The sequence below is a fragment of the Orbicella franksi genome, chromosome 1 (assembly GCF_964199315.1).
Source record: "Orbicella franksi chromosome 1, jaOrbFran1.1, whole genome shotgun sequence".
NCBI classification, from domain to species: domain Eukaryota; kingdom Metazoa; phylum Cnidaria; class Anthozoa; order Scleractinia; family Merulinidae; genus Orbicella; species Orbicella franksi.
Genome location: NC_138145.1, coordinates 16,498,475 through 16,525,138, shown reverse-complemented (window position 1 = coordinate 16,525,138; position 26,664 = coordinate 16,498,475). Strand labels below are relative to the sequence as shown.

The window sequence follows — 26,664 nt, the reverse complement described above, 5'->3', positions numbered from 1 at the left end:
ACGAAAATCGCCAAAACTTGAGGTCATTTTGACTCACGATTGAATGACTAATTTGATCAACCCATCGATTGCATCACAGAGTTTGGATTTCCTGAAAATAAAAAATGAAATTACACGGTTTTAGTTGGATAATGGTATACTTTGTACACTTGAATAAGAACAAACACAGTATCTAGGCTGGTGTTTAATCAAATAAAGTTATAGCGCATTTTGTTTTAATTCCCGCTGAATTTTGAACGGTCTGCAAACTTACTTCTTTGACTAGAATATGAAAAATAAATGACATTTGTCAAGTTCATGGATGGTCTTTTGACACCTGTCAATTACCTTTGGACCCGAAGATTTTGCAACCGTTAATCGACAAAAAATGAGTTAAGCGTAAGGACCTGCTTTTCGTGTTCTCGTGTTCTTCTTTCAATGTCAGTACTTTTTTCTCTCGTGTCCTGGTCTAGCTGCATTGCGTAGGACTGAAATCAAAGAATTCGATATTTTCAGGTTCGTGAACAAGACCTCGCCCTCCATAGTAACACCTGTTGATCCAGCCTCTCTATACGCCATGGAAATGTCACTGTGCGAATTGATAATGCTTTCCATTAAGGGTTCAGACATTTTTCGTCGATGAAATCTCCAGTAGATTTCTCCGTTACATAACTTGGCCACTGTTCATTATAATGTGGTCGTTATTACTACAGGATTATCATTCTCTGTTTCTATTGTTAGAGGTTATCAAGATATTAAGATTTCTAATAAGAATTAAGCTACCCAAACAAGGTATTAGAGCCAAGTATAATTTCAATAAAATAAATTAACGATACTTACTTAAGGTTCGTCTGTTATCTTCTCTTCGTCGATTTTCGAATCGTGGAAGTATATATGAGTTTATAGTTGCGAGTCGTTCCCAGAATAGTTAAACAGTTGAAGTTACTCTAAGATCCACTCTACCATCAGTTATTCTACCTTGTGGGAGATCACACGACAAGCACCTGTGCAACAACACATTATGAAAAGGAAATGGTCCTGGACCGAGATGGGATACCTTGCTAGGGACAGACGAAATGGAGTAGATAGGCTTCAGATCAGATCAGACGTTTGTTTGTGAATGAAAAGAACATGGTCATGTATCTTGCAAATGGAATGCCTTACTGATTGAACATAATGGACTGTGGGGTAGGTGGGGAAGGTAATCCGCTTTGCCACCATGCATATTGATCGGTATTCCATCACCAAGCTCCCGTCGAGTTTTCGCAGCTCTGCGGACGTGAGAGTCTCCTTCTTTCCCTCTCTCGCGCCGCCTTGTTTTTCTTTTCTCTTCCTCGGAGACCACAGGTTACACCTATGGCTGATTGAAAACTATCATTATTGGCAAATGCAATTTTGATTTATGATCAGAGCGGAAGTCAGAAAATCAGACAAACAATAACATTGTCAAAACCAAGTTATACTGCAGAAAAAATGAACTGCCAGGTAATACTTGTTCACCAAGATAGCACAAAACCACCTTTGATTACAACTTAGCTGCGCTTGACCAACATGGAGTCCTGGGAACAAGAACAAATGGGAAGGAAAGGTTACCAAGCAAAACAATATGGCGGATGAGTTCGTTGAAAGAACGTACGAATCGACGGGTGAAAATGACCAGTGAGTAGTAGAGAAATGGACTTACCCCTTCCATGCAAGGAAACAAGAAATCTAGAAGGTCATCAAGGAGCTGTTCGGGCGGCCAGATTCAATTATGATGGCAACTACTGCCTTACATGTGGAAGCGATAAACTGCTGAAGCTTTGGAACCCTCACAAAGGCACATTGCTAAAGACGTACAGTGGACACGGGTATGAGGTGCTGGATGCTGTAGGATCCAGTGATAACAGTAGGGTGGTTAGCTGTGGAGGTGATAAGACTGTAGTGCAATGGGACGTAGCAACTGGACAGATTATACGCCGCTTCAGAGGACACACCAGTGTAAGTGTACATGTGGCTACGACCAGAAACATACGTAGACTATCTCAAGGGTCTCAGGGAAAGCAAACAGAGTAGATCTCAGACCACATGTGCCCTTAGCACTGACACGCCTAATGACTGGTACATGAACATTTGTATTGACACAGTCCCTACCCGCCTTTATGTTGAGGAACATCATTATTGAAAACCCCTCAAAGACTAATTAAGGTAATTCCTCTGAAATAAAAGTGACAATAGATTTTTGTTCAAAGTTTGTCCACTGAATATTTGTCATATGATAACTTCAATTTTGAAATTAAAAAGGGGGGTGCCTGTGCTCATTAAGGAGCAGTGAGGCATTGAAAATGCCCCATTTTGGTATTATTTAAAGTTTATTATGAGAACGCATTCCCAGTAATTGTAAAACCTTTGTGAACCCAGACTCATAAGAACACGCATTAAACTACAGTCAATACGTTGTGTCGGACACAAATAAACATTTTAAGTTTGATTCAGGCAGAAAGCTAAATATATATCCTTGATTAAAAATTTGAACCAAATTTCTTGACGTGGTTACTGACTGCAAAATAGAAAAGACCACAGTGTATCTGCTATTTTTCTTATTAATTTTATTCAATTTTCAGCAATGGAAATTAGATCAGTCTTTTCTCACGCAAAGCTTATGATTAGTTGATTACAATGACTGGAAAAAAAATTGGGGTGCCTGTGCTCATTGGTGAGCTAGAGCCAATTTTCAGCTGACAGAGCTCAATATCAAGGCAAATCTGTCATGTTTTCAATATGCGCGTGCACAAGTGTGCGTTAATGATGCCATAAATTATGCGCAGTAAGGATGCGCAATGCAAATGTGAGGAATGACCTTAAAAGAACTTTGGCATCTGCACTCAATGGGGAGGGGAAAGAAGGGACTGGGGGAGGGACAAGGGGGTCAGAACCGTCTGCTTCCTGTACCCTGCTTTCCTACTTTCCACACCTTCATGTCCCTACTCCTGCCCTTATCCATCCTGCTCCAATCCCCTGTAAATATTAAAGGAGACTCACATATGTGTTTCTTTTTCATTTTGTTCCTTTGTTTTCAGCCTTGCTCATCTTACTGGCATCTTTTGCAAGCTTAAGCGACGACATTTCATGACCTATGACATAACTACCATAAGAGGGTTTCCAATTTTACCAGAAGTAGGCCTTAGTTTTTTAGCTCAGGGGAGAATTTTTGTTTGCTCATTGGTCCAGAAGTTTCAAAATATGCTGAATACAAGCTTAAAACATTTTGGGTTCTTGTTTTTGAAAGTATTTTAATGCTTAACAAGTGACAAAAATTGGCATTTATATTTGCTTTTTTCTCCCTATTCCCACCCTCTCAGAAGTCACTCCTCTCACCCTTTCCTCTCCTGCCTCCCACCCCCTATTCTCCCAGTCTCCCACTCCCCTGTCCCCCTCCACTCAGTTTGCTTCACCAAAGAATTCTATCTGCTCACCAATGGTCTTTTGACTCCACTAGAGAATTTCTTCTGTGTTTTTCACTAAAATTATACCTCCTCAAGTCCTCAAAATCTGTGCCTGTAGTTTGGCCCATTGCCTTCAGTTCACAATGCCAAGTTTTTATATGACTACTTTTTGTTGTCACAGTTCAAAGTGCACATAATGGAGAATTTGAGTGATGGTTATTCTGACTGATAGTCATTGTCTAGTGACAGTGTCCAGTGCCAATATTACTATTTTATCTAGACAGGTTAAGACAAAAGTTCAGTTGTCTGCTGAAAAGATGTTGCATAAGGCTGTTAATGCAGCCAATTTATATTTTATGTGCCAACCTTTTACCATAAAGTAGTCTCCTTTTATTATCAGACAGTTTGGCTGATTTGGTCACTGTACACAATTAAATATTGTTTCTTCTAGTTAATTTCTATCTGTATTTATTTTTCCTATATCATTTTAAACCATCTTATGTTAATTTGTTTTTCTGTAAATAGTGTGCAATAATAAAAAAACTGAAACTGAAACTGTATATGGACATCTTCTGGAGAAACCACTCTCCCAAATAACTGTAAATCATTATTTGTCAACTTTCAGAGAGTAAACTGTGTAAAGTTCAACCAGCCAGACAGCACCGTTACAATATCTGGTTCATATGACGCCACAGTGCGCTGCTGGGATTGTAGATCTCGCAGTCTTGAACCCATACAGATCCTTGATGATGCTAAGGACAGTGTGTCTTCACTGGCTGTCTCTCAGCATGAAATTCTCTCTGGGTATGTTTTGGATATATTGAGGGTTATTACATTCACCTACAGGTTGTCATGGATTCTCCAATAGCATGAAATGATGCAGTGTCTCTTTGTTTTGCTAATATAACTGCGAGGTGTGATAAGAAGATTCAAGTGTGAGTTTATGTATGAATATATTGAGGTGTATACATGTAGTATGAGTTAAAGACCAGTCAGAAAATAACATATTTGTTTGCTGATGTATTGAGTGTTAGAGATGACTGTGTATATTTTATATTTGTAAGATTAAAGAATAAGGTGGTTAGAATCTGTCTAGAAGGAAGTTTGTTTCAGTTGACAATATAAATCTTTGTGAAACAATGAAAGTGTGGGCCAGTTTTGTGATGTTCTCCACAGTGTCATGACTTTCAGGAGATTACTGGTTCTATTTTACCAGATTTAGGGGTCTCTAAAACAAGATTGTTTTTATTTAGACCCATGCACAGTTAATTTGGTGTTTGGGTGTTATTACATATTAAGGGGATCACTATTTACAGGATTTATAATTTAACAATCATTAAATGTTATTTCAAATCACATTTGTGGTCTCTCCTTTTGGAGGTCTTTTTTTAGGAGGTTTTTCCTTAAGGAGCTTTTTAGTAACAGTGTATGGTGTTTGTTTTGAGAATAATGCTGACTGAAACACAGATTTTAGTGGATAAAATGAAGTGAAGAATAAAAGATTTAGTAGATCACAAGATTTAGTTCTGTCAATAGTTCTAACTTTCATGGTGTTATTTTTCCTCTTTTCGTTTCACCCTTCTCTGGAAAGTTCTGTCGATGGCAAGGTCCGTAACTATGATATCCGCATGGGTAAGTTGCAAGCAGATTGTATTGGCCAGCCAGTGACTAGTGTGAGCTTTACCAGGGATGGTCAGTGTGTGCTGGCATCAACATTAGATGATACCATTCGTCTTTTGGATAAAGACACTGGGGAATTACTAAATGAGTAAGTTATATAAACTGTGCCTCTTGGTATAACAAATGTTTATTACTCTAGTAAGCACATGCCTAACCAACATAAACCTATTGATTAAGGTTACCGTGTACCTTCAGTGGTGTCTCCAGTCCAAGTGGTGTAGTGCATTTCAATTACATCACTCATACCCTAAACCCTAGATCAAATTAAGGCTTACAGATCTGGCTATTCAAAACATTTATTTGGTCTTCTTGAAAATAAATTATTGAATTAAACTGGATGGTATAATTCTTCTTTTTAAATTCCAACTCAACACAATTTTGCCTCTGGCTTAATTTGCTAATACAGAAACCTCTGGCAGTAATTGACATACATGTAGTTATCATTGAATGTTAACAACTTTTTCAAATTATATTTCAGATTTACAGGTCATGTGAACAAAGACTACAAAGTAGACAGCTGTTTGAGTAGCAGCGATGCTCAGGTTGTTAGTGGCTCAGAGGATGGCAGAATCTGTTTCTGGGATCTGGTGGAAGCCAAGATAATCCACACCCTGGAGAAAGCTCATCAATCTGTTGTGTACTCTTTGTCTTATCACCCAACAGAAATTTGTCTTCTGTCTGCTTCTTCAGATGGAAAAGTCAAAGTTTGGCGTGACTCAAAGTGGGAGCCTGAATAGAGAAGACTAATGTCACTTTACTGACAGAAGATTGCAAGCATTCAGTTTCTTGATTTGTACATTGTACATGTACATTGCCACAAATTATGATAAGCTATTTTAAAATGGAGTCAAAGCAAGGAAAAGGTGTCTTCAGCCCATATATTCAGTTTGACACCTGCAATGCTTGTGGATAATGACAGGTGGTCAAATCTCCTGGATATGACAAAACAATGGGTGTTTATTTATATATTTTTCAATGGAATTCAAAGCCCCCTTTTGCCTTTGAAAATATACCTTTGCACTCCATAAATTTGATGATTTCCCAGATTTATTGTTTTTTTTTGGTCTGGCATCTTTGATATCTGCATGTTCTTCCAGTACATTATGTGTAGTGTTCAGAAACAATTCTCCCAAACAGAATGTTAAAATGTATAACCATTTATATAGAGAATTTTGTTGCTGGTCCTGGAAACAATACTTACATATGATGTGTCATGTGAAAGCAGCAGACTGTATAACTGTATCAGTGCCAGTGTCACTTAGATGAAATCGGGAGAGTTGAAATAGAAGTGATATAGTGGAATATCAGGTTAGGGTGGGGGCTGCCAGGGTTAGGGGTAGGGGGATTAAGATCCTGTTTCATGCACAGATTTTGACAAAATTCACTCTTCACACACTTTTAAATGTAACAGGTTTGTTTGTCAATCCACAAATCACATAATTTTGTCTTTTAATTACTGCACAGACTTATTACATATATCACACAAACTTATTTTTACCATCATAATACCTGTATGTGAGACAATAATTAAAACCATTTAATTTGGTCTCTCCTCAAACGGATTGCCATGCAGAGTTCTTTCTGGCATACTTTATCTCTGTTTAATTTTCAAAGTTTGACGACTAACAATGCTTTGACATTCATCATATGGGGTCCTTGCATATGGGATGTTACTAATTGTTGGCCAAAAAATTAAACTTGACCACTTTGTTGAAAGTTTAGTGTTTTGTGAAGGATAAAATGTCAAGCATGTTGCACCCTTTCGCAAATTAAAAACAAACCCGAGTTCCCGATATCAATGGATTTGAACCCATGACCATGCATGTCAGGGTCGTTAGCCAGAAAAACAATACCACCCATGAAACCACCCATGGTATGTACTTCATGTAAGACTATGTATAGTGTCCTGAAAATATAGCTGTATACCCTTGAATACCCTTGTATACCCCTGTAAACCCTTGTGTCACCTTGTATACCCTTGTATACCCCTGTATACCTCTGTATACCCTTGTATACCCTTGCATACCCCTGTATACCCCTGCATACTCTTGTATACCCCTGTATAACCTTGTATACCTTTGTATACCCATGTATACCCTTGCATACCCCTGTAAACCCTTGTATACCCCTGTATACACTTGTATATCCTTGTATACCCCTTTATACCCCTGTATACCCTTGTATACCTTTGTATACCCTTGCATACCCTTGCACATATACCCTTGTGCACCCTTGTATACCCCCGTATACCATTGTATACCCCTGTATACCGTTGTGTACTCTGGTATACAAGGGTATACAGGGGTACACAAGGGTACACAGGGGTATACAAGGGTATACAAGGGTATACAGGGGTATACAGGGGTAAATTAGGGTATGCAAGGGTATACAGGGGTATACAGTGGTATGCAAGGGTATACAGAGGTATACAAGGGTATGCAAGGGTATACAGGGGTATGCAAGGGTATACAAGGGTATAAAGAGGTATACGAGGGTAAGCAAGGTGATACAAGGGTATACAAGGGTATACAGGGGTATACAGGGGTATACAAGGGTATACAAAAGTATACAAGGGTATAAAGAGGTATACAGGGGTATACTAGTGCTACAGCCATATTCTCGGGACATTATACGTTATCTTACATAACGTACTAATCGACGCTATTCGCCTGCTGAGCCTGCGGACCCTGGGGAAGAAAATGGGTCACGTGACACTACAAGGAAATGAAAATTGCAAGTTGAAAATCCGTGGCCCTCGTACTCCGTACGATGATGGTATTTGATGCAGTTTTGAGCAATAATTCAGCGGTAAGTGTCTCCAGACATGGTAAGAATCCTGCTTTTGGGATCTTGTTTACTCGTTGGTTAAAGAGACCCTTCGGTACAAGGATCGCTCTACAATTATTAAACTGTACAATGATTAACTTTTAATCCAGAGGGGCTGATCAGGGCCGTGTCGACTTAATGATTCGATACAATCAAGAATTCCGTTCTCTGAATGTTTGTGGTTTGAAATATAAGTTAAAGCAAGCATATTTCTACTGGTAAGTCCATGCTCAAAAAGGTCGAAATACTGTTCCATTATACGCTTCAGTCCTCAGCTCCATTGTCCCGGAAGTAAACAGAACTTCAACTAGGAGTTCTTGAAGTTCATTTCATATATTAAGCTTAAGCTTAATTGAATTGCAAACTTATCGTTTTAAGGGCTGTAAACTTTCCGACTGTCCTTTATATAGAAAACATTTTCTGTTGTGTTAAATTGTGGAGCTTCCCTTGAAACAGACCAAATGAGACTAAAATATGCGATTTTCGACAACCCATGTTAAACTTAGTTCAAAAGCCGAAACTCTGTTTTCAGACTTTTAGAAGTAGTGCAAGTCTCTTCTACATTTCTTATAGTACTAGATGTATTTTTTGATTTTCTCTTGACTTATGAGATGTTCATCACTCTTGAAGAGAACTTGTTAGAATTTGTTGTCAGTTCAGGAAAGGAAAGAAATGACTATCAATTGTAACCTTTGTAAGTAGCTTAGGACAGATTGCTGTCATTCAACGGAAGCAATTTATGAAATTATACTTCACAAAAACTTTGAATAGTTTTACGAGACAAACTTCCAACTTTGGGAACTGGGATATTGCACTGGAAGAGTTGCAATTTTGTATGCATTTGTACAATGAAATAGAGCTATTTAAAACTCTTATCTGTGTATATTAAAACATCGAAATTTGTCTGAGTTCTAAGAAAATGTTTAAAGTGGAGCAGAGCTGTTTGATTGTAGTATATAGCAAATGTCATGTCAGAATGTCACATGTAGGCCTGCATGGTTCCTGCTGTTAAGTTGAGACACTGTAATTTGCCTAATGTGTTTTTCTAGTTCAGTTCAAATTCACTTGTGTCGATCTGGTTTCGTCAGAGACTGGTGTCACTTTTCTTCAGAAGACTATACATCAGTTTGATTGAGTGTTTTGTCTCTTGAGCATGATGTTTAGGTTATCCCTCTCTTTGTTGACTTTGTTCTTTGTCTGATGTTCTGGCACCACATCATTCAAATTTTCCTGACCCTGTTGGCTAAAATAAGGAATACATGTAGGCCATAATGCATCAATCAACTTTTCCGATGCTTTCCAATGTAAATTTTTTTAAACTTTCGATCCTAAACGTCTCTTAAGTTCTCTTGCATGTCACATATTTTGTCAAATCCACATCATCCACAATAATTGATCTGACAAGATAGTACATTTATGCCTGACAAAAATCTGTGGGTGAGCCTACCATTACAAAAGTGGGCCTATACTTGTTGAGGGAGGGGCTAAAAAATGAATTGTTTTTGTATTCTACAAACTCTGACATGAAATCAAGCACTTGGACTTGAGTGAAAAAGTGAAACTATCTCTAAATGACCACTCTCTTAAGGATGTTCGCGCTAATTGTTTCTATGCGTCCTTACTGCACACGCAAATTCACACATCACGTCATGCATGGAGTGCACATAATAAAATGAACAATGATAGGGCAGATGGCCATTGCTATAGCTTTGCCTGGACTTAATAATGATCTTGGACGTTCGGTGACCCCTATTTTTTTTTTTGATGGATAATTTTTTCTACTAATTTTCTACATTTACCGAAAATATGAAGCAAAACTATCGATTATAAGTTTGAATTTTTGGCAAAGTGGACCATGGAATTCTGTTCTTTTTAGCTCTTCGTTTATCTGTGCGGTGGTTTCAAATGCCTCTTGAGGGGTTAAGTTTTGTGAAAACCTTGGCAACATTTGGAATTCAATCTACAAAATATGACTAAGATCGTTTGCCTCCCTTGACTCACCTGCAACACTTTTTTTAAACTATAAACTCCTGTAGACCATGCTGAACTATGTGCGCCAATTTTTCAAAATCAGGGTAGTTTTCTACACGTTCTATCTCTGAAATGAAGTTGGTGACACCCAATTTTTTTTTCATTTCTGACACAGGTAACTCATTATCTGACAGCAGTAAAAATTAAATTCCAGCTTGCCCTAATGGAACAAGTATTGTAGCTCTAAAACTTTGCTCTTATTTGGTGTTTTGATGAGTTAGTTGGCAGATGACTTGCCTGATCCCTTGCGCATTGAGCAAGTGAGAGTGCAGGGTTACTTGCCCAGAAGGAGAATCTACAATCTTGTCCCAGACAACTGGATGGCACTTTTTTAGAGCCGTGTATACATGTTATTGCGATACAAAACTTTTACTGACAATGATGTGTTTTATACAATTTTCTCAAAGGAGCTTTGTATATTTTCTTCATTTTAATTAATAAGGCTTGCATTGGTATACCTGGCTTTATTATATGGTTAGTTGGCAGATGACTTGCCTGATCCCTTGCGCATTGAGCAAGTGAGAGTGCAGGGTTACTTGCCCAGAAGGAGAATCTACAATCTTGTCCCAGACAACTGGATGGCACTTTTTTAGAGCCGTGTATACATGTTATTGCGATACAAAACTTTTACTGACAATGATGTGTTTTATACAATTTTCTCAAAGGAGCTTTGTATATTTTCTTCATTTTAATTAATAAGGCTTGCATTGGTATACCTGACTTTATTATATGGTTAGTTGGCAGATGACTTGCCTGATCCCTTGCGCATTGAGCAAGTGAGAGTGCAGGGTTACTTGCCCAGAAGGAGAATCTACAATCTTGTCCCAGACAACTGGATGGCACTTTTTTAGAGCCGTGTATACATGTTATTGCGATACAAAACTTTTACTGACAGTGATGTGTTTTATACAATTTTCTCAAAGGAGCTTTGTATATTTTCTTCATTTTAATTAATAAGGCTTGCATTGGTATACCTGGCTTTATTATATGGTTAGTTGGCAGATGACTTGCCTGATCCCTTGCGCATTGAGCAAGTGAGAGTGCAGGGTTACTTGCCCAGAAGGAGAATCTACAATCTTGTCCCAGACAACTGGATGGCACTTTTTTAGAGCCGTGTATACATGTTATTGCGATACAAAACTTTTACTGACAGTGATGTGTTTTATACAATTTTCTCAAAGGAGCTTTGTATATTTTCTTCATTTTAATTAATAAGGCTTGCATTGGTATACCTGGCTTTATTATATGGCAAGGTAGTAGCAAGGTAGAAAATCCAAGTGTTCTGATTGGTTCTTTCTTGATCGGGATTTTGCCATACAGACTGTTCCTATAGAAAGGCCGTCATTAGCTCTGTATTTTATGTTTTTGAAAACCAGTAAATTTAAGGCCAGAGTGCCATATAAAAAACTACTAACTAAGTAAACCTATTGAAGCTTGCTTGTGCAGTACTAATTAGGAATATTCAAATGGCCCTCGGTCATTGTTGTACAAACCTCACTGTGCTCAGTCTGTACTGCCACATCCTCAGGCCAATATTACTGAGTAATTGGCCCTCACACATGGTTTAAGTAAGAGGTTAATTGTATAAGTGGACCCATTCTGTATTACAGTGGATCCATTCTCAGGCTGTTTTTGGCTTATTTTCCATATTTTTCTCAAAACTGAGACCACCAGTCTTTTTGCTGCACATGCATGGAGTGGTCACTTAAGAGAGAGAGTTGACTGCAAGTATTTGATAAGAGTGGTTTTCAATCAAGAGTTGAAAGTACATGCATTTGCATAGGTTAAATGCTTTATTGTAATTGCTGTGCTCTTTATTTGATTGGTTTCAAAACTCATGCCTTTCTGAACCAATCAGATGTCAAACTTAAAAGCCATTGTGACTTGGTTACGTGTCTATTCCCATATTTTGTGCTTAAGTCATGTGTATATTGCTCTGAGGTTGGATTGGTTTGTTGTGTTGTTTTTGTCAATTTTGTTGGACTAGGGGACTACTAAATTGGTTTGGTTTTATTACACGTATATCTACAGTTGAACCCTGCTATTTTGAACTCGTCGGGGAAACAAAAAATTGTTCGAAATTGAGGGAGTTCGAAATAAATGCGTTCAAATTAGTGGGGTCCAACTGTAGTTAAAAATCACGTTAAATCAACTTTAAGATGATTGTCATTTATATCATATAACAAAATTAATGTATCTTGTTATTTAGGCATTGCTAGTTAATGTGATGGTCAAAGACATGTAATTCATCATCATTATAAAATTCACGAGATGGCTACAGCTTCCTCTGGGTAAGTTAAAGGAATGGTCAGTTTGTCTTGTAACGTTATTATTAGAAAATCATGTAGTAGACTTCAATTTTTTTTAGGTACATATGATGGAAATTGAAACCAGTAATCTAATTTCCAATAAAGCCTGTTTTAACATGGAGCTGGGATTACCCTTCTAGGGCTTCCTTTACATGTGTTGGGTTTGTACAGTTATCTCTGGGACTTATCTCTACTGACATAGCTGTACACATGTATATATGCTCGATAGATCAGCCACTAAGTTGACACCATTGAATTTGCATTTCATCTTGTTGTGTCTGATATATTTGAGAAGCAGTCCATGCCATTTCCTTGGCAAAGAGGAGCCTGGTTTTTTTTTTATCTTTTGATTTATTGTGTGGCTGATCAAGAAGGACCTTCATCTGTCGAACCTTTGTTTTGGACAAGACTTACTTTTGCCTATTAATTAGTCAGGAGAATGTTCTATTCCAGCTGCCAAACTGTTACCCAGACCAGGGGTTTCAATAATAGCTGGATAGCACGTAGATCTACCCCTTGTAATATGAGCGGACCACCCGCTTGTAGTTGTCCGGGTAGCTGAACACAAATAACTAAGATCAGATAATTTTCTCACGGCTAAGGATTCTCTTCAAGAGATTAGGCAAAATAAGTCTTATGTTATAGGTAAAGAAAAAGAAAGGTACAAGAAAAAACAATTGGAGGTGAAAAAATGCACTTCAGCTGAAATTGAAAGGAAACTGGGTCTAAGCATGAATAATAATGGCTGCTAAAAGGCAATTCTTATTAGGATATTTCGCCCCAGCATCAAAACAAAAGAGGTCAAAGGAGAATGATTCTTCACAAGGTTGGTTGAGTATATTTTAAGGGATACATTTCGGTGTTTAAATATTAATTTTATGCTTCTTTTCATGATGAAATGTGATGTATCGTTCACGAATCAATTTGATACGAAGAATTAAAAGACCACATGTTATCAACCTGGTCTTTCAAATTGACTGACTTCTAGGAACAACAAAGCAACATAAAAATAGGCTTTTACATGGTTTAATTAATTAATGAATAAAATGTTGACCCTAACCTAGAAGGGCAACACTTAAAGCAAGCAAAATAGGGTTACCCCCCTCCTAGGGTAATCTTATCTTGCATGTAAAGAAAACCAGGAAAAACAATAGAGGAGGGTGACACAACGGCTTATTGTATAGGAGAAACTATGGACATTGCTATTGCGCAGTTAAACAAGACCCTGAAGGAAGTATACACGTGGTGTCTAACAAATTGTTTAACACCTCACCCAGGAAAGAGTGAAGTGATGCTACTTAGTAAAGGAACCCCGATGGGACCACATGCACCAATTCAACTAGGAACCTCAATTCTTAGATGCGTTACAAAAACGCGCCTGCTAGGCATGACTGTCGATCGAAATCTAAGCTGGGTACCTCAGGCACTTGAGACCAAGAAAAGTTTTGCTAATAAGCTGAACTTACTGAAACGATCCAGATTTCTTCCAAAGGGTGTGCTAAAGGATTTTTATTTTAAAGTAATACTACCATCTGTAAAATATGGTTTAGTTTTGTGGGGATTGTGTTGTAACTCCGACATACTTGATTCTATAGAAAGACTACATTGTAGGGCGGCAAGAATCATTTTCAACTTGCCCAAGGACATGTCGGCAAATGGCGTGCTCAAATATGATCAGTGGTCTACCTTTTCCCTGTATTATAAGCTCGACATCCTAAGACTATTTTATAAGGCAAACAACGACAGCCTGCCCGAGCCCCTGATGAAATCGATACTTGAAAACTCCAGCCACGGCTATTCGCTCTGAGGGAAAGTACTTTCTTCTATACCACGATTTAACTCGCGATTTATGAAAGACTCACTTAGATATAAGGGATCTGTCCTTTGGAACATAGTTTTATACCACGAACAACATAAAAGTTTTTCAAGCTTTTTCCACCTTAGAAAGCAGTCTGTAAATAGAGCCTATTTTAAAGATTTTAACTTTACCGCCCTGTCGGCTTCGACAACCCGCTACAAACATAGTGACTTTATATACAATTAGTTTTAGTTAGTTATTGTAATCATATAGTAGATTAACTTAGTAATAGTTCTAGTTAGCAATTAATTAAATAATTAATTTATTGTAAATCTAGGAATTGTAATCTAAACATTTTAATCGTAATTTCAAATTTTTAGCAAAGTTAAATTTAAATACACAACCCCACAAGCTTTTAGCTTTAATTATTATCATGTTTAAATAAAGTTTATCTATCTATCTATCTATCTGACCTTGGTAACCCGAAGACAAAGGACTCCAAGTCACCTCAACCTTGATTTAGCCAAGTAAACCAAATCTTAAATTAAATTACGCTTTGTTTAAATAACTCATCCCTAAAGAGTTTTATAAGTAATTTGCATTTGAAATTACTTGGAAAGTAATCAGGTAATATTCCTTCTCTCCAACCAGCATGGCAATAAATTATTGAGAAACTGCCATCTTTTGGGAATTTTGTACTCCCCTGGCTAATGTGTAACATTATACCTTCAGGCCAAGCCATCTTGGTGTGACTGAAAATCAGAAACGATGGCTTGTGGCTGGAATAGCACTCAACAAGATCCTCATACCACAGATACGTCCGTTTGTGGAACAAGGCATCAACACTGAATACAACAACCTCAAGACCAGCCACAATATTCAGGGACAGAGCACATCTGGACGTCTTCAACGGTGGCCAGCTAGAAAAATGTTGAAATATGAGAACATCAATGGAAATAATGTTCATCCCAGACTTCCTGGTGGAAGATTCAATTATTCTCTGTTTGACTGTCGAGTGATGTCTCATGTCGACTTTGCCAGGCTGTATGTTGAGAACTACATGGCCCACTTCAATGCCTTTGATGACCACTGTGATGCATCTGCTGTGTTGACGTTACTTGGTGGGGTCCCTGCATTCTTGGCACCTGTACAAACTGCTGCAGCTGGTGTCAGAATGGGGAGGAATGATTGGGCACACTGTGTCTTCAGCAAATGGGATCACGTCAGGTATCAACAAAGTTTTATTGACATGGAACACCTAGTGAGAGTCATGGCCCTGCCAGCTGCAGATGAAGGAAAACTTCTTGGGGAACTAAAAGACTGGGAAATTAGAGGTAATGTAGGTAAAATGTACACTCAGTGAATCCTGATATCTTGAACCACCCAATAACTTGAACCAAAAGTTGTCCCCTTCCACTATCGAACACTGTAATTCTCCCCGATTTCTCAAACTACCCAAATTTTCAAACTAACTTTTGAGTTATTTTTTTGTAAAAAAATACCTCTTAGTCGGCGTGTCGGATATGTTACAGGTCAATGGGTGAGTGAGTGAGTGAGTGAGTGAGTGAGAGATGTATGTATGTCACACCAATAAGATTGGATCTACTATAAACAGTCAATCAAATTTCTTGTTGTAAAGGTAAATGGTATGTGAGAAGATCTGATCCCAATAAAGTTCAGAACAGCCGTATTCATTCTTCTATAAAAGAGGAGGAAGTATTCATATATTGGGTTTACTTCGACATTTTCTGTGTGTTAGGCTGAGGCTTTTAGTTAAATGAACGAGATTAGCCTTGAGGTTTGAAACAGTTCGTGAGTTCGTAGTATGCAAATGCAATGAGATATTTTTATTTTTAGTTAAAGGTAACTTGATACTTTTGTTTTTCACAAGGAGTAAATTCAATTAGAGGTCATGGATCGTTGCTTCTAGTCCTTAGGACATGTTTTAGAGGGGACGAGACTTTAGATTTGAAACAGTTCTAACGTTTACAATAGTAAGTGCGGGTAACGATTGTTTTGTTCTTGTTGCATGCAAATATAACAAGATATTTTTTGTTTTTTAGTTACAATGTGCAATGTGACACTCTTGTTTTTCACAAGGGAGTAAATTCAATTAGAGCGGACGAATTGTCACCACTCTTTCCCACGAGATGTTTGCTATCTTTAGTAACAAATGGTAACTTAACACCTTTGTTTTTTATATGGGAGTAAATTCAATTAGAGCTGACAAGTTATCGGCTATTGTTTCCAGCATATTAAACAAAAAAGCTTTCATTTCTGGACGGTTTTTACGTCTCTGCAGTAGCAGTTTAATAGTTTTATTTGATGATACTCATTTCAGTCCGATATTTCTTAAGGTAAAAAGTATGAAAACTGTTCAAATGTTCTTTGAAGACTGCGCGGCACCAAGTTAAAGTGTCAGAGTGTCAGAGGTTTTTTTCTCTTTCTTTCTATTTTCGGTGAAGTGGTGTTGTGTTGTGTTGTGTTGTGTGAAAAGGTAAACTTACGTCTCGTATAAAATGCGAAAAAGTCCCTAAATTATCTTGAGTATTTTTGAGCAAAAATTCCTCTTGGGGGTTGGAAGGGTTATGTGATCGGTGAGTGAGGGAGTTATGCATGTGCGCGTGTCACACTGGGTTGTATCAAAGAACGAATCAAATTACCTGTTAGAAAATAAGATGGTATCTACATTAATCTGGAGACATGTCAGATTACTGTAGTTTGTTCAGTCAAACATTTTATGGCTTACTATTTAGTGATCTTACCATGACCGATGTAACATCGCAACCAAAGAAAAAATGTCAAGTTAACCAAATCATTACTGTACCATGAATGCTCCTATCTCCAACACTTCACACAAAAAAATAACTCTTGCACGCCTTGCGTGCCTATGTTTGTTTCCCTCGGAGTTTTGAAAAATCAGAATTCCACTGCATGTTAGAAAAAGTTAAGCGTGTGTGAGAAATGTGATTAATGACCAAGCTTAACTACTGATTTTTTGGTGGAGAACTTTTTTTAGCTCATTCATTGTAAAATTAATATGTTAATCTAACTCTTTTGAGTGAATGTAAGTCTTTTTAATTAGTTAGTTATTTACTTTTGATACAGTTTAATGCATTTTCATGGAGTAACAACAAAGACTACCAGCCTTACCTTTGCAGTCAGTGGTATTTAGATGTGCATGTGCACCAAGATTCCACATGCTCTTGGATCAAAGTGCCTTTTAGTGGTTTGCTTGGAGTGAGAGTTTCCTTGAGCACGAGCATTTCTTTAAATGTGGGGACTTTTTTCAATTTAGGCTCTTCCCCCACCACTGCATACTCTCCTTCACATTCTACTGTTTTATTAGTGTGATGGGTGCCTGTATTTCCCCTCTGTGTCAGGGTCCTTGGCTGGGTTGGCAGGAGTAGCCTGCTGTGGGAGCTGTCTCCATCTCAGAGCTGGCTGCCAATGGTGGATGAGCTCCTGGATTTCTCAAGCACCCAACCTCCATTTAACAATGCAGTTATTAATGATATATATTGTTATTTGATAACTTAGTGGCAGGTTTGCATCAGCTCTCCTGCTTAGCTGCCTGTATTAGTAGCCTACATTGTTAAATAAAGGATGTATGTGCATGCATGCATTTATAATGATATTTATCTTATGGGCTTTACATGTACAGTCACTGTATATCTGTGTAAACCAAAAAGGTTGTAATACTGCCTTGACTGCAATATGTGATACATGTATCTAAATCATCTGCTACAACAAATACATATACATGCAAATGAACTGATAGTAGAACTGGCAATTTGCACTATGACTGATAAATAAGAGTAAAAGTTCTAAAATTATTTAACACATAATTTTATATAGTTTGAAACCATAATTTGGTAGTCACGAAACCTCCCTGAATACCCTCTCTAATCTAAATGATCACCTCTCTTAAGCAACCGCTCTTCCAAAATACCAAATTTTTTCTTGTCAAAATCACTATAGTTGGCACCTCTCATATACAACCAATTTTTGCAGACAACTCATGACTTTCATAAGGGCTTTCATGACTGTCTTTTTGATATTGACATTACAATAGGCAGCAACTGGGTAACAAGATGCCTTACAAGTTCCTATATGAAGATAAAGTTTGTCCTCACACGAGGGCATTAATTATTTCTCATACTCAATGTTTCTGGGTGTCTCTTGGTTCATTAAGACCGCAATTGAAGGCTTTCGTGCAAAAAGGGCGTATGTACCATTTTGGGTCGATTTTTATTTTCTGCCGGATTGAGCTAATTTTTGGCAGACTGACTTGTTTTGACATGAAGAGCATCGTTGCGTAATTGTTTTTGTTGATCTGCACTTCGTTTTCGAGAAATAGTGTTTGCAAAAAAACTCAGTTTTCCAAGCGGCATCTTTTGGAGCGAATCCTTCCAAGGTGGATTTTGACGCAGTGCGAACTTAAATGGTTACGTTTAACAGCTTTGACAGCACGACCTTTTTAAATAGATGTTTTGATTTTTGAAAGAAGTAGAGAAATAGACCAGAAAAAAATCGACCTACCTCGTATCGAACTGGTGTCACGACAAAAGAAACCCGGATGCGGCCTGTTCAGCGCCTTATCCACTTGTCCTAACGAAGCAACTGTAAGAGAATTGCATAATTAAATAAATAATAAAACTAGCGGCAACTACCACGCTTCGGTGACTTCATCGTTTAGCAAAACATAGGTTTCTTTTGTTTTTTGCTCAACAAAAGATCTCCAAAAGATACCCTTGGAAAACTGAGTTTTTTGCATACATTATTTCTCGAAAATGAAGCGCAAATCAACAAAAATAATTATGCAACGATGCTTTTCATGTCAAAACAAGTCAGTCTGCCAAAAATTAGCTCGATCCTGTAAAAAATAAAAATCGACCCAAAATGGTACATATGCCCTTTTTGCACGAAAGCCTTCAATTAGTATCACTATTTGGAAATCACACTGGAGGCAATGAAATCTTTTCTTATTAGTTATTATATAAGTCAAGATGTGTGTGAAAATAATGTCAATTGTCAAAATCAGGCAATCAGTGTTAAGAATGACCATATGCTCTTGTCGTCAGTTCAGTTTACAACATAGCCATGTAGCAAAGCTCTTGTTGTCAAAATAAAGTTATGTTGAGTTTATCGAGTTTACTGAACCTGATTTAGACAATCTGTTTTTTTGAAAGCCTTTTTGGGTTTACATATGCATTTGTGTATCAATTAGGCCTCTGAAAGGGCTACAGGTTATGACTCATATTTAGGCCCTGTGCAGTCTGACCTCTTGTAAGTGACCACCTCCCACGAGTGACTACATTTGGCATTTGGGGTGATCAGGTAACTCCCTTAGGTCTCAAAGATGTTTTTTGGATCAGTTTTAATCATGGCAGGTGCAACCCATTTTTTCGGCCACCCAATTTACCCCCTCCCCCCACTCCCCCTCCTTCCAGAAAAGAAAAACCTATTCAAAGAGGTTATTACCCTAAAATATTTTAAATACCTTCTGGGCAGAAAACACAGGTGTGTGGTGTGACTGTGTCATAATACCTTCGACAGAAAGTTGTCTCTCTAAACTACCATTGTTATCTAGTAATCATTAAATTGGCGGTGATCTTCTTTATTTCCTTGTTGGCAGGAACACATCTCTGCATGAATTCCCCTATAGACCCAGCCCTGTTACAACTGGTTCAACAAGAACTTAAGTCACTACAAGATAATGTGGAGAACATGTCCATTGAACTTGAAGATGAGAAGAGAAAGGTCCAAGATGAACTGAAAAATTTTGCAACAACTCTAGAAGAGGTGGAACAGAGGGTGCAAATGCTGGAGACTGGTCAGCAGACCTTAGAGTATCGTAGTGGATTATTTGAAGACAGAATGGATAATTTTGAAGGTGACTTAGTAAATCTTAAGTAATGATAACTATTTATTAAATATTTTAAAATATACTATGTTGGATAAAGCCGGTAAATAAGGCTGGAGCTAGGAACTTGAAACAACTTGTATTTAAATGACAACTGTTCAAAATGCTGCATGCAGAAGATGCTCACAAACGTGTATGAACACACTGATAAATAAAGATACCTCACCAAACTAAACATCCTATAAAAACAACACACAATTTTGTTTTGGTACAGAGTGAAGTGTAGTTAGGAAGATGAACTACTAAACAACAATTAATAATAAAAAATCCCAATAAACCTCTCTGCCATCCTCATTACAATAATTTAAAAAATAAACACCCAGGATGGGTGGATGAGTTGGATTCAGAGACAAAATAGTACCAACACAACCAACCCAAATTTGCAAAACTGACTCAAAATGAAACAAGAAGCTGCTTAACCTGATACCAGGGGTGTAGGTGGGACAATTCTTCCTTTGAGAACGCTTGTGCCAGCCGAAAGGGGGTAACATGGCTTGTGCACAAATGAATATACCTGGAAAAGCTTAGTTTGTTTATTTAATTTCTGTCAGCAACAGCTGTATTTTTTTTTTCAAATAAACAAAGTAGTGTAATTTTGTACTTGTTTATATAAAAAAACTGTTAGTTGTTTCATGAGTTGCTCTCAGAGTTATATTTTTTTGCACGTGTTCTTTTTCATGTCATGTTTACATTTTGTAACGTTTATGTTAAATACAGGAGCTGTAAACCAGAGGATAGAGAAGTTTGAGAGCAGTAAGCAGAGCACAGAAGACAAAGTGCATCATCTTCAAGGTGATTAAAGTATTTAAATGAGAACTTTTTCCCTCGTAAAATTGAAAGAGAATTATTTTAAATTTGTTTGAGGGGAATAGACATTTTACATACTCTGGTCATGATCACGTTTTTACCCCACCCATACACCGACCCCATCCCGACCCTACCCCACCAAGAAAATTTATTAAGGTGAGGTTCCGTTTTCTTTAGCACGTTCTTTAGTCTGATCTGATAAATGCCAGTCCACATTTTTACCACCATTCTTTGTAGTATTGGTGTGCAACCACAGAACAATTTGGCTTTAAATTCCGAGTCATTTTTGACAAACAGTCAGTAATGTACTCAAAGAGTATTATTAATACGCAATAAAAGATGACAACTAAAAGTACTCTGACCCGCTAGTGTGTCACAGTGAAGACGTGCTCCGTTGCTTACAAACTAAATCGTCAAAAGCCGCCAACTCAATCAATTCTTGGTGAATGGATTTTACCATCAACTGGCAATTGTTCCCTCAACTGTGTTGGAGTTGAGCACTGGGTCTTTTAATCTACAAGAAACTACACGGCAATCGTGGACATGCGTACATTTGTTAAAATGTGCTCACATTTGATGCAGATGAGTTGGTTGGTAAGGTTTTTTTCTGTAATAATTATTTTTTTTTCTGGGTAACATCTCACAGAACAAATGGAAGACTTAACATTATCGAGAAAATCCGGTGAAACTGCGTCATGTCAAGGCACTCCCATGCTAACTGGTGAGTTTTGTCACAATTCTGCACTACAATTGGTTTATTGGAACAAGGTAAACGGAAAAAAGTATAAGGTCAATACGATTTGCAGTGGCATGTGTTTTTTTCAGGTATTTTCCATCTTACGTTGCAGGAAAGCAAGCCTTGAATAGCCCTTTGATGTGCTTTAAGTTCTGCTTTCTCTGGATAAAAATAAGAGCAATTCTCGTTCCAAGATGTGGATGACCTCCTTGATTTTCCTATTGATGTCTACGGTCTCCTTCTCAAGGACTTTCACGCGATACGATCTCATAGGCTGCCTTGGACGAATCCCTAGCTGTCCTCCTAAATAATACTCCCCGAATCAGGAATTAACCACTTGTTGTCACGTGACTGAATATACATGAAGCCACGTGACAATGCGGAGCTCACTTTGCTGAAGAGGACCGTAAGATACGGTCGAAAGCTTTGATGCTTTAAATTTCAGGCCTTGTTAGGAATCATGATTATTTAATATCAAACTAAGGTTGAGACCGAAGTATTTGTACTTACTCTTAGTGTACATCTTATTCATTGTGATAGCTGTATTTGATTTTCTATGACACAATTATTTATTTTTCTAGCCTGTCCAGAGAAACTTGTAGAGCTCATCAAACGAGACTACAAAGGTGCTGTTCTTTGTCCATTTCCATGGTGCGAGGATGAGCTTCAACTGGAACTGTCCAACATCTTCACAAGACTGGTGATAATCAGCAAGAAAAAGGAACGCGCGAGGCAAACGGACAACATCGTAAATATGACAGATGTCTTCGCACCCCATGAAGAATGTGACAAACCAAGAGTGGTGCTGATTGAGGGGCAGCCTGGAATGGGTAAAACCACTTATTGTCAGAAGCTTGCATATGACTGGTCCGTGGCGGGAATTCCACCTGAAGCTTCGTTTCCTGAAGTGAAGATACTTCTCCTTCTGAAGTGCCGTGACATGAAGACTGCTGACATCGAGGAAGCTATCAATGATCAGCTGCTACCACAAGATGCAGACAAGAAGGAGAAGGAGAACTTCTTCGAGTTTATTCGTCGTAATCAATCTAAAATCTTATTGGTTCTTGATGGATTGGATGAATTGCGTCACGATCTGTTGGAGGGTTTCCTACCCTTGATTAAAGGCAAGGTCTTTTCCAATACCTATCTGATGTTAACATCACGACACGAGGCAGGAACGGAGGTACGGCGATACTGTGACACACTTCTTGACATTGTTGGCTACACCAATCAAGAAACTGAGAGTTACATTGCAAAGTACTTCAGTAATCATGAGGATCCGAGCCTTGGTAGTGCTTTGATCGAAAAGTTAAAGCATGATGATCAGCTGAGGGAATTGACTGCCAATCCATTGAACACAGCTCTGCTTTGTCTTGTTTGTGAAGATACAAAGGGAGCATTTCCTTCAAACAAAACGAAACTGTATTGCGATCTTGTGTCATGTGCTTTAAAAAGAGATTTTGCAAAGAAGAAGAAGAGTGTTCCTTCGGATCCCATTGAGACCTGTGCAGATCAGTTGAATCAGTTGGGAAAGATGGCACTTGAAGCCCTTAAAGACGATCGAATGCACTTCAGTGAAGATGAGATGAAATGCCACTCTGTTAATTTCATGAAATGTTTTCTTTCTCGAGAAGCTAGCATAAGCAAAATCAGGCCAACGCCTTGTTATGCATTTACGCACAAGACCTTTCAGGAATTTTTTGCAGCGTTCCACTTGGAACATGAGATGTTTGCTTGTGTCAAAGCTACAAGAGACGCTTTGCTAGCTCAGCTTAGTCCTGTTGACAAATATTGGCAGGTGTGGGAATTTCTCTTCACAATGGTGGTGAGTAAGAGTCACGATAACGCAGTTTATCTCTTGTCGCGTCTTTGTGCTTGCTTATACCACACGAAACCTGAGAAATCAATTGAAACCGAAGCTAACGCCAACTTTAAAGCCCACATTTGTAAAGATACTTGTTACGACTGCGTTGCTGACGTCGAGAGATTGAGTAAGGAAGAAGGACTGGTTCAGAGTGCTTTGACCAAAGTGCTTAATCTTATTGCCGAGTGTGAAAGTGGTGAAAATGAACTAAAGGATTACCAGAAGAAAATGGTTCTTACACTGGCACGTTGCTTTCCAGTGCGGAAATTTAAAGTTAGCAAAAATTTACGGGATACGCTCGTCGTCTCCGAATACTTGAAAGCCAACTGCACTTTGACACATTTATATTTGAATGGCAACTTGGACGAGGTAGGCTTAGCAACAATCAAGATTGTACTTCAGCCCGATCACAAGCTAGTGCATTTGTCTCTAGCTGGACACGTGTATTATAAGCTCTTAGCGGTGATCATTGGTGATCGTCGTGAGCAGCAACGTGTCTGGTGCGATCTTCAAATGATGCAGCTTTCCGGACTCATAGCACTCGCAGATGTTCTTCAATCAAATCGAACTTTAACACATTTAAGTCTGAAGATGGAACATATCCCAGATCCAGGTGCCTTAGTACTCGCGCGCGTTCTTCAATTTAACCGTACTTTGACACATTTGAATCTGAATTCTTCAGTAATCTTTGATGGTGGAGCCGTAGCACTTGGAGCGGCTCTTCGATCGAATTGCTCTTTGACACATTTGAGTCTTTCCGAAAATTGGATCGCTGATCTTGGAGCAGAAGCCTTTGCAAAGGCTCTTAAGCTCAACTGTAGACTGTTACATTTAGATCTTTGTCAAAACTGGATCAGCAATCGAGGCGTCATAGCGCTTGCTCAGGCTCTGGAGCAGGGTCCTGGTCTGGAGTCTAACGCTATCCTGACCTATTTGGATTTACATCAGCCATTTACCTGTGGGGATACCAGAACCTGGCCTTTCGATGATGACTATCATGGAGTTCCACTTGAATTGATTGGTGAATCAGGAGCATCAGCACTCGCAAAAGCTCTTCGAACTAATTGTTCTTTGACGTATTTAGATCTTGGGGATAATGCGATTAGTGACTCAGGAGCAGCAGCTATTGGAAATGCTCTCAAATCAAACCGCAATCTGACTCATCTATATCTAACTAACAATAAGATTGGTGATCGCGGAGTAGAATCCCTTGCAAAAGCACTGCAATCAGAGCGTACTTTCACGCAATCGAATCCACTTCAACGAAGTCCTATCGACGATTCAGGAGTAGCGGAATTGCACTTTGCACGTGTTAAAGCAATTCATGGTTCTTGCAGTACTCGGGTAACCCGTTTAGATCTCAAATTCAACAACATTAGCTGTTCAGGTACAATAGCCCTCGCAGATGCTCTTCTGTCTAATTGTACTCTTGAGCGTTTAGATTTGAGTTCTAACAAGATTGCGTGCTCAGGGGCAGAAGCCCTTGCAAGGGCGCTGCAATCAAATCGAACTTTGGCACATCTAGATCTAAGTGTCAACAAGATCGGTGAGTCAGGAGCCACGGAATTCGCAGAGGCTCTTAACAAGAATTATACTTTGGCCTATTTAAACTTAAGTTTAAATCAAATTGGTGAGTTAGCAGCACAAAATCTTGCACGAGTTAATCGTCGAAGTTGCACCCTGAAGTATGATGAGAGGTATAGTAAGAAATAATTAACGTTGTTAATATCAAATGTCTAAACCGAGACCGTGGGAAGGCACACGGGCCTGTAAGACTAAGTGTTTCTTTTCTCCCTAACTTGACGCGAGAACTCACTGTGAGAGGCGTAAATAAGAAAGCTGTGATTAGTATATAAATCGTACACATCGCTTTCACGTTAGTAAGCTGCGAATTTAATTTCGGGTTCACTTGTGTCATATGTTCTACAAATAGTGGCGACCTGTTCCGTGTAAACCAGCCGACTAATTCCTATTTATTTCAAGGAAGACGAAGAAATATGTACAGGGTCGTAGTGACATTACCTACTTAGTTTTTGTTGTGGAATTCTTGAGTGGTATTGCTGGAGAGTAGTTGATAGCTGTCTTTTTTTCAGTGGGCTACGAGCGCGGTACACATTTAAGCACTTACGTAATTTTTCGGGAAAAGCGCTAATGATTCTGGCAACGGTACTTGAGACAAAACGTCACAAAGTAATGCTGTTGGCGCGATTTCAGAGAGAGACTGTTGATGACGTCATTGAGCATGCAAGCTTTCAATGTAACTATTTTTGGGAGTGTAGGATTTCCATTAGATACGAGAATTGTGGACGCTTTTGTTTGGCCTGCAGTACAGGCGGATTGGCGGGCTCTAGCGCGATACACGAGCGCGCGCAAGGCGCGAGGCGAGAAAAATCCGGATTTTTCTCGCCTCGCGCTTCGCGCGCGCTCGTGTATCGCGCTAGAGCCCGCTAATTCGCCTGTACTGCAGGCTACTTCTGTTTTTCATGCAATTTGAGAGCGTATGCATGCCTATCTCAACACTCACGTATTCGGGCATTGCGTAAGTTTTTCTGGCGAGAAGGTCACCGCCCCCACCCCCACCCCGCCTCCACCCCCACAAAAGAACGCATGCAAATCATCCAATCAGCCAGCCATGGCTAGCCTGCGAGCAGGCTCAAGTTGGTGCACAAGCGCGCGCGGCGTAGCGGCGAGACGAGAAAGTGAGCCTGCTCTGATCTCTGCAAATTTTTTATTTCCACCCCGGAAACCGCAGAAAAGAATAAGTCAATTAATTTTCACCGGAAGCATCAACTTTAGCAGCTCAGAAATCTTTTTCATAACAACATGTAGGCGCGATATCCGTTGTTGATAAAGTTTGCCGAAGAAAAAGTGTCAAAGTTTATGTCATAAGCAAGTGAGTTTGTGTCACGGGCATACGAGTTATTCTTCTTGTAAATATAAACTGCATACAACTTCAGGTAGTTCTCACTACTAGGTGTTGCACGATAATACAGATAAACATGTGGTTACCATGATTATTGGCTTTTACTTTTACTGTTGGTCTTTCTATGGCAAATTCTCCCGTCACAAATGGAAGATGAAGTACTGCGTAGAAAAGTCAAGAAACACCAACTACCAGTGAACTGTAGTCCAGTTCTAGCCCACTCTCATTCACGCAACGCTAGCGTTGCTAAAGAACAATATTTCCTAGGCTGAATTTGTAATAAAAGGTCAGTATAAATTTATGTCATATTATATTCGAATGGTTGTAATAAGCTTGATAGTAATAATAATTAATCATAAT

General features: G+C 38.7%; 2 protein-coding genes across 3 annotated transcripts; both read left to right on the top strand.

The window, feature by feature from the left end:
* The first annotated feature begins 883 nt into the window (after positions 1-883).
* On the top strand, positions 884-6,795 carry LOC145493354 (WD repeat domain-containing protein 83-like). The gene is made up of 4 exons (XM_081472819.1): positions 884-1,959; positions 4,030-4,208; positions 4,996-5,172; positions 5,563-6,795. Exons 1-4 carry the CDS (start codon positions 1,654-1,656, stop codon positions 5,819-5,821), a joined length of 921 nt encoding a protein of 306 aa, XP_081328945.1. The 5' UTR covers positions 884-1,653; the 3' UTR covers positions 5,822-6,795.
* Positions 6,796-7,443: 648 nt separating this feature from the next.
* LOC145493334 (uncharacterized) lies at positions 7,444-25,472 on the top strand. Of its 2 annotated transcripts, XM_081472786.1 has the most exons (8): positions 7,444-7,478; positions 7,578-7,892; positions 12,151-12,232; positions 14,781-15,382; positions 19,687-19,944; positions 20,692-20,766; positions 21,428-21,502; positions 22,099-25,472. In XM_081472786.1, exons 3-8 carry the CDS (start codon positions 12,213-12,215, stop codon positions 25,092-25,094), a joined length of 4,026 nt encoding a protein of 1,341 aa, XP_081328912.1. In that variant the 5' UTR covers positions 7,444-7,478; positions 7,578-7,892; positions 12,151-12,212; the 3' UTR covers positions 25,095-25,472. The 2 variants fall into 2 exon arrangements, with proteins under 2 accessions (XP_081328912.1, XP_081328921.1); XM_081472795.1 differs by lacking the exons at positions 7,444-7,478; positions 7,578-7,892 and having other exon boundaries at positions 10,945-12,232.
* The last annotated feature ends 1,192 nt before the right edge of the window (positions 25,473-26,664 follow it).

Bases quoted from the DNA above. Each gene is read 5' to 3' on its own strand.
- LOC145493354 (XM_081472819.1), top strand. From the start codon at position 1,654: ATGGACTTACCCCTTCCATGCAAGGAAACAAGAAATCTAGAAGGTCAT. The intron at 1,960-4,029 runs GTAAGTGTACAT...GTCAACTTTCAG, and splicing joins GCTTCAGAGGACACACCAGT to AGAGTAAACTGTGTAAAGTT. The intron at 5,173-5,562 runs GTAAGTTATATA...ATTATATTTCAG, and splicing joins ACTGGGGAATTACTAAATGA to ATTTACAGGTCATGTGAACA.
- LOC145493334 (XM_081472786.1), top strand. From the start codon at position 12,213: ATGGCTACAGCTTCCTCTGG. The intron at 20,767-21,427 runs GTGATTAAAGTA...AACATCTCACAG, and splicing joins CAAAGTGCATCATCTTCAAG to AACAAATGGAAGACTTAACA. The intron at 21,503-22,098 runs GTGAGTTTTGTC...TTATTTTTCTAG, and splicing joins AGGCACTCCCATGCTAACTG to CCTGTCCAGAGAAACTTGTA.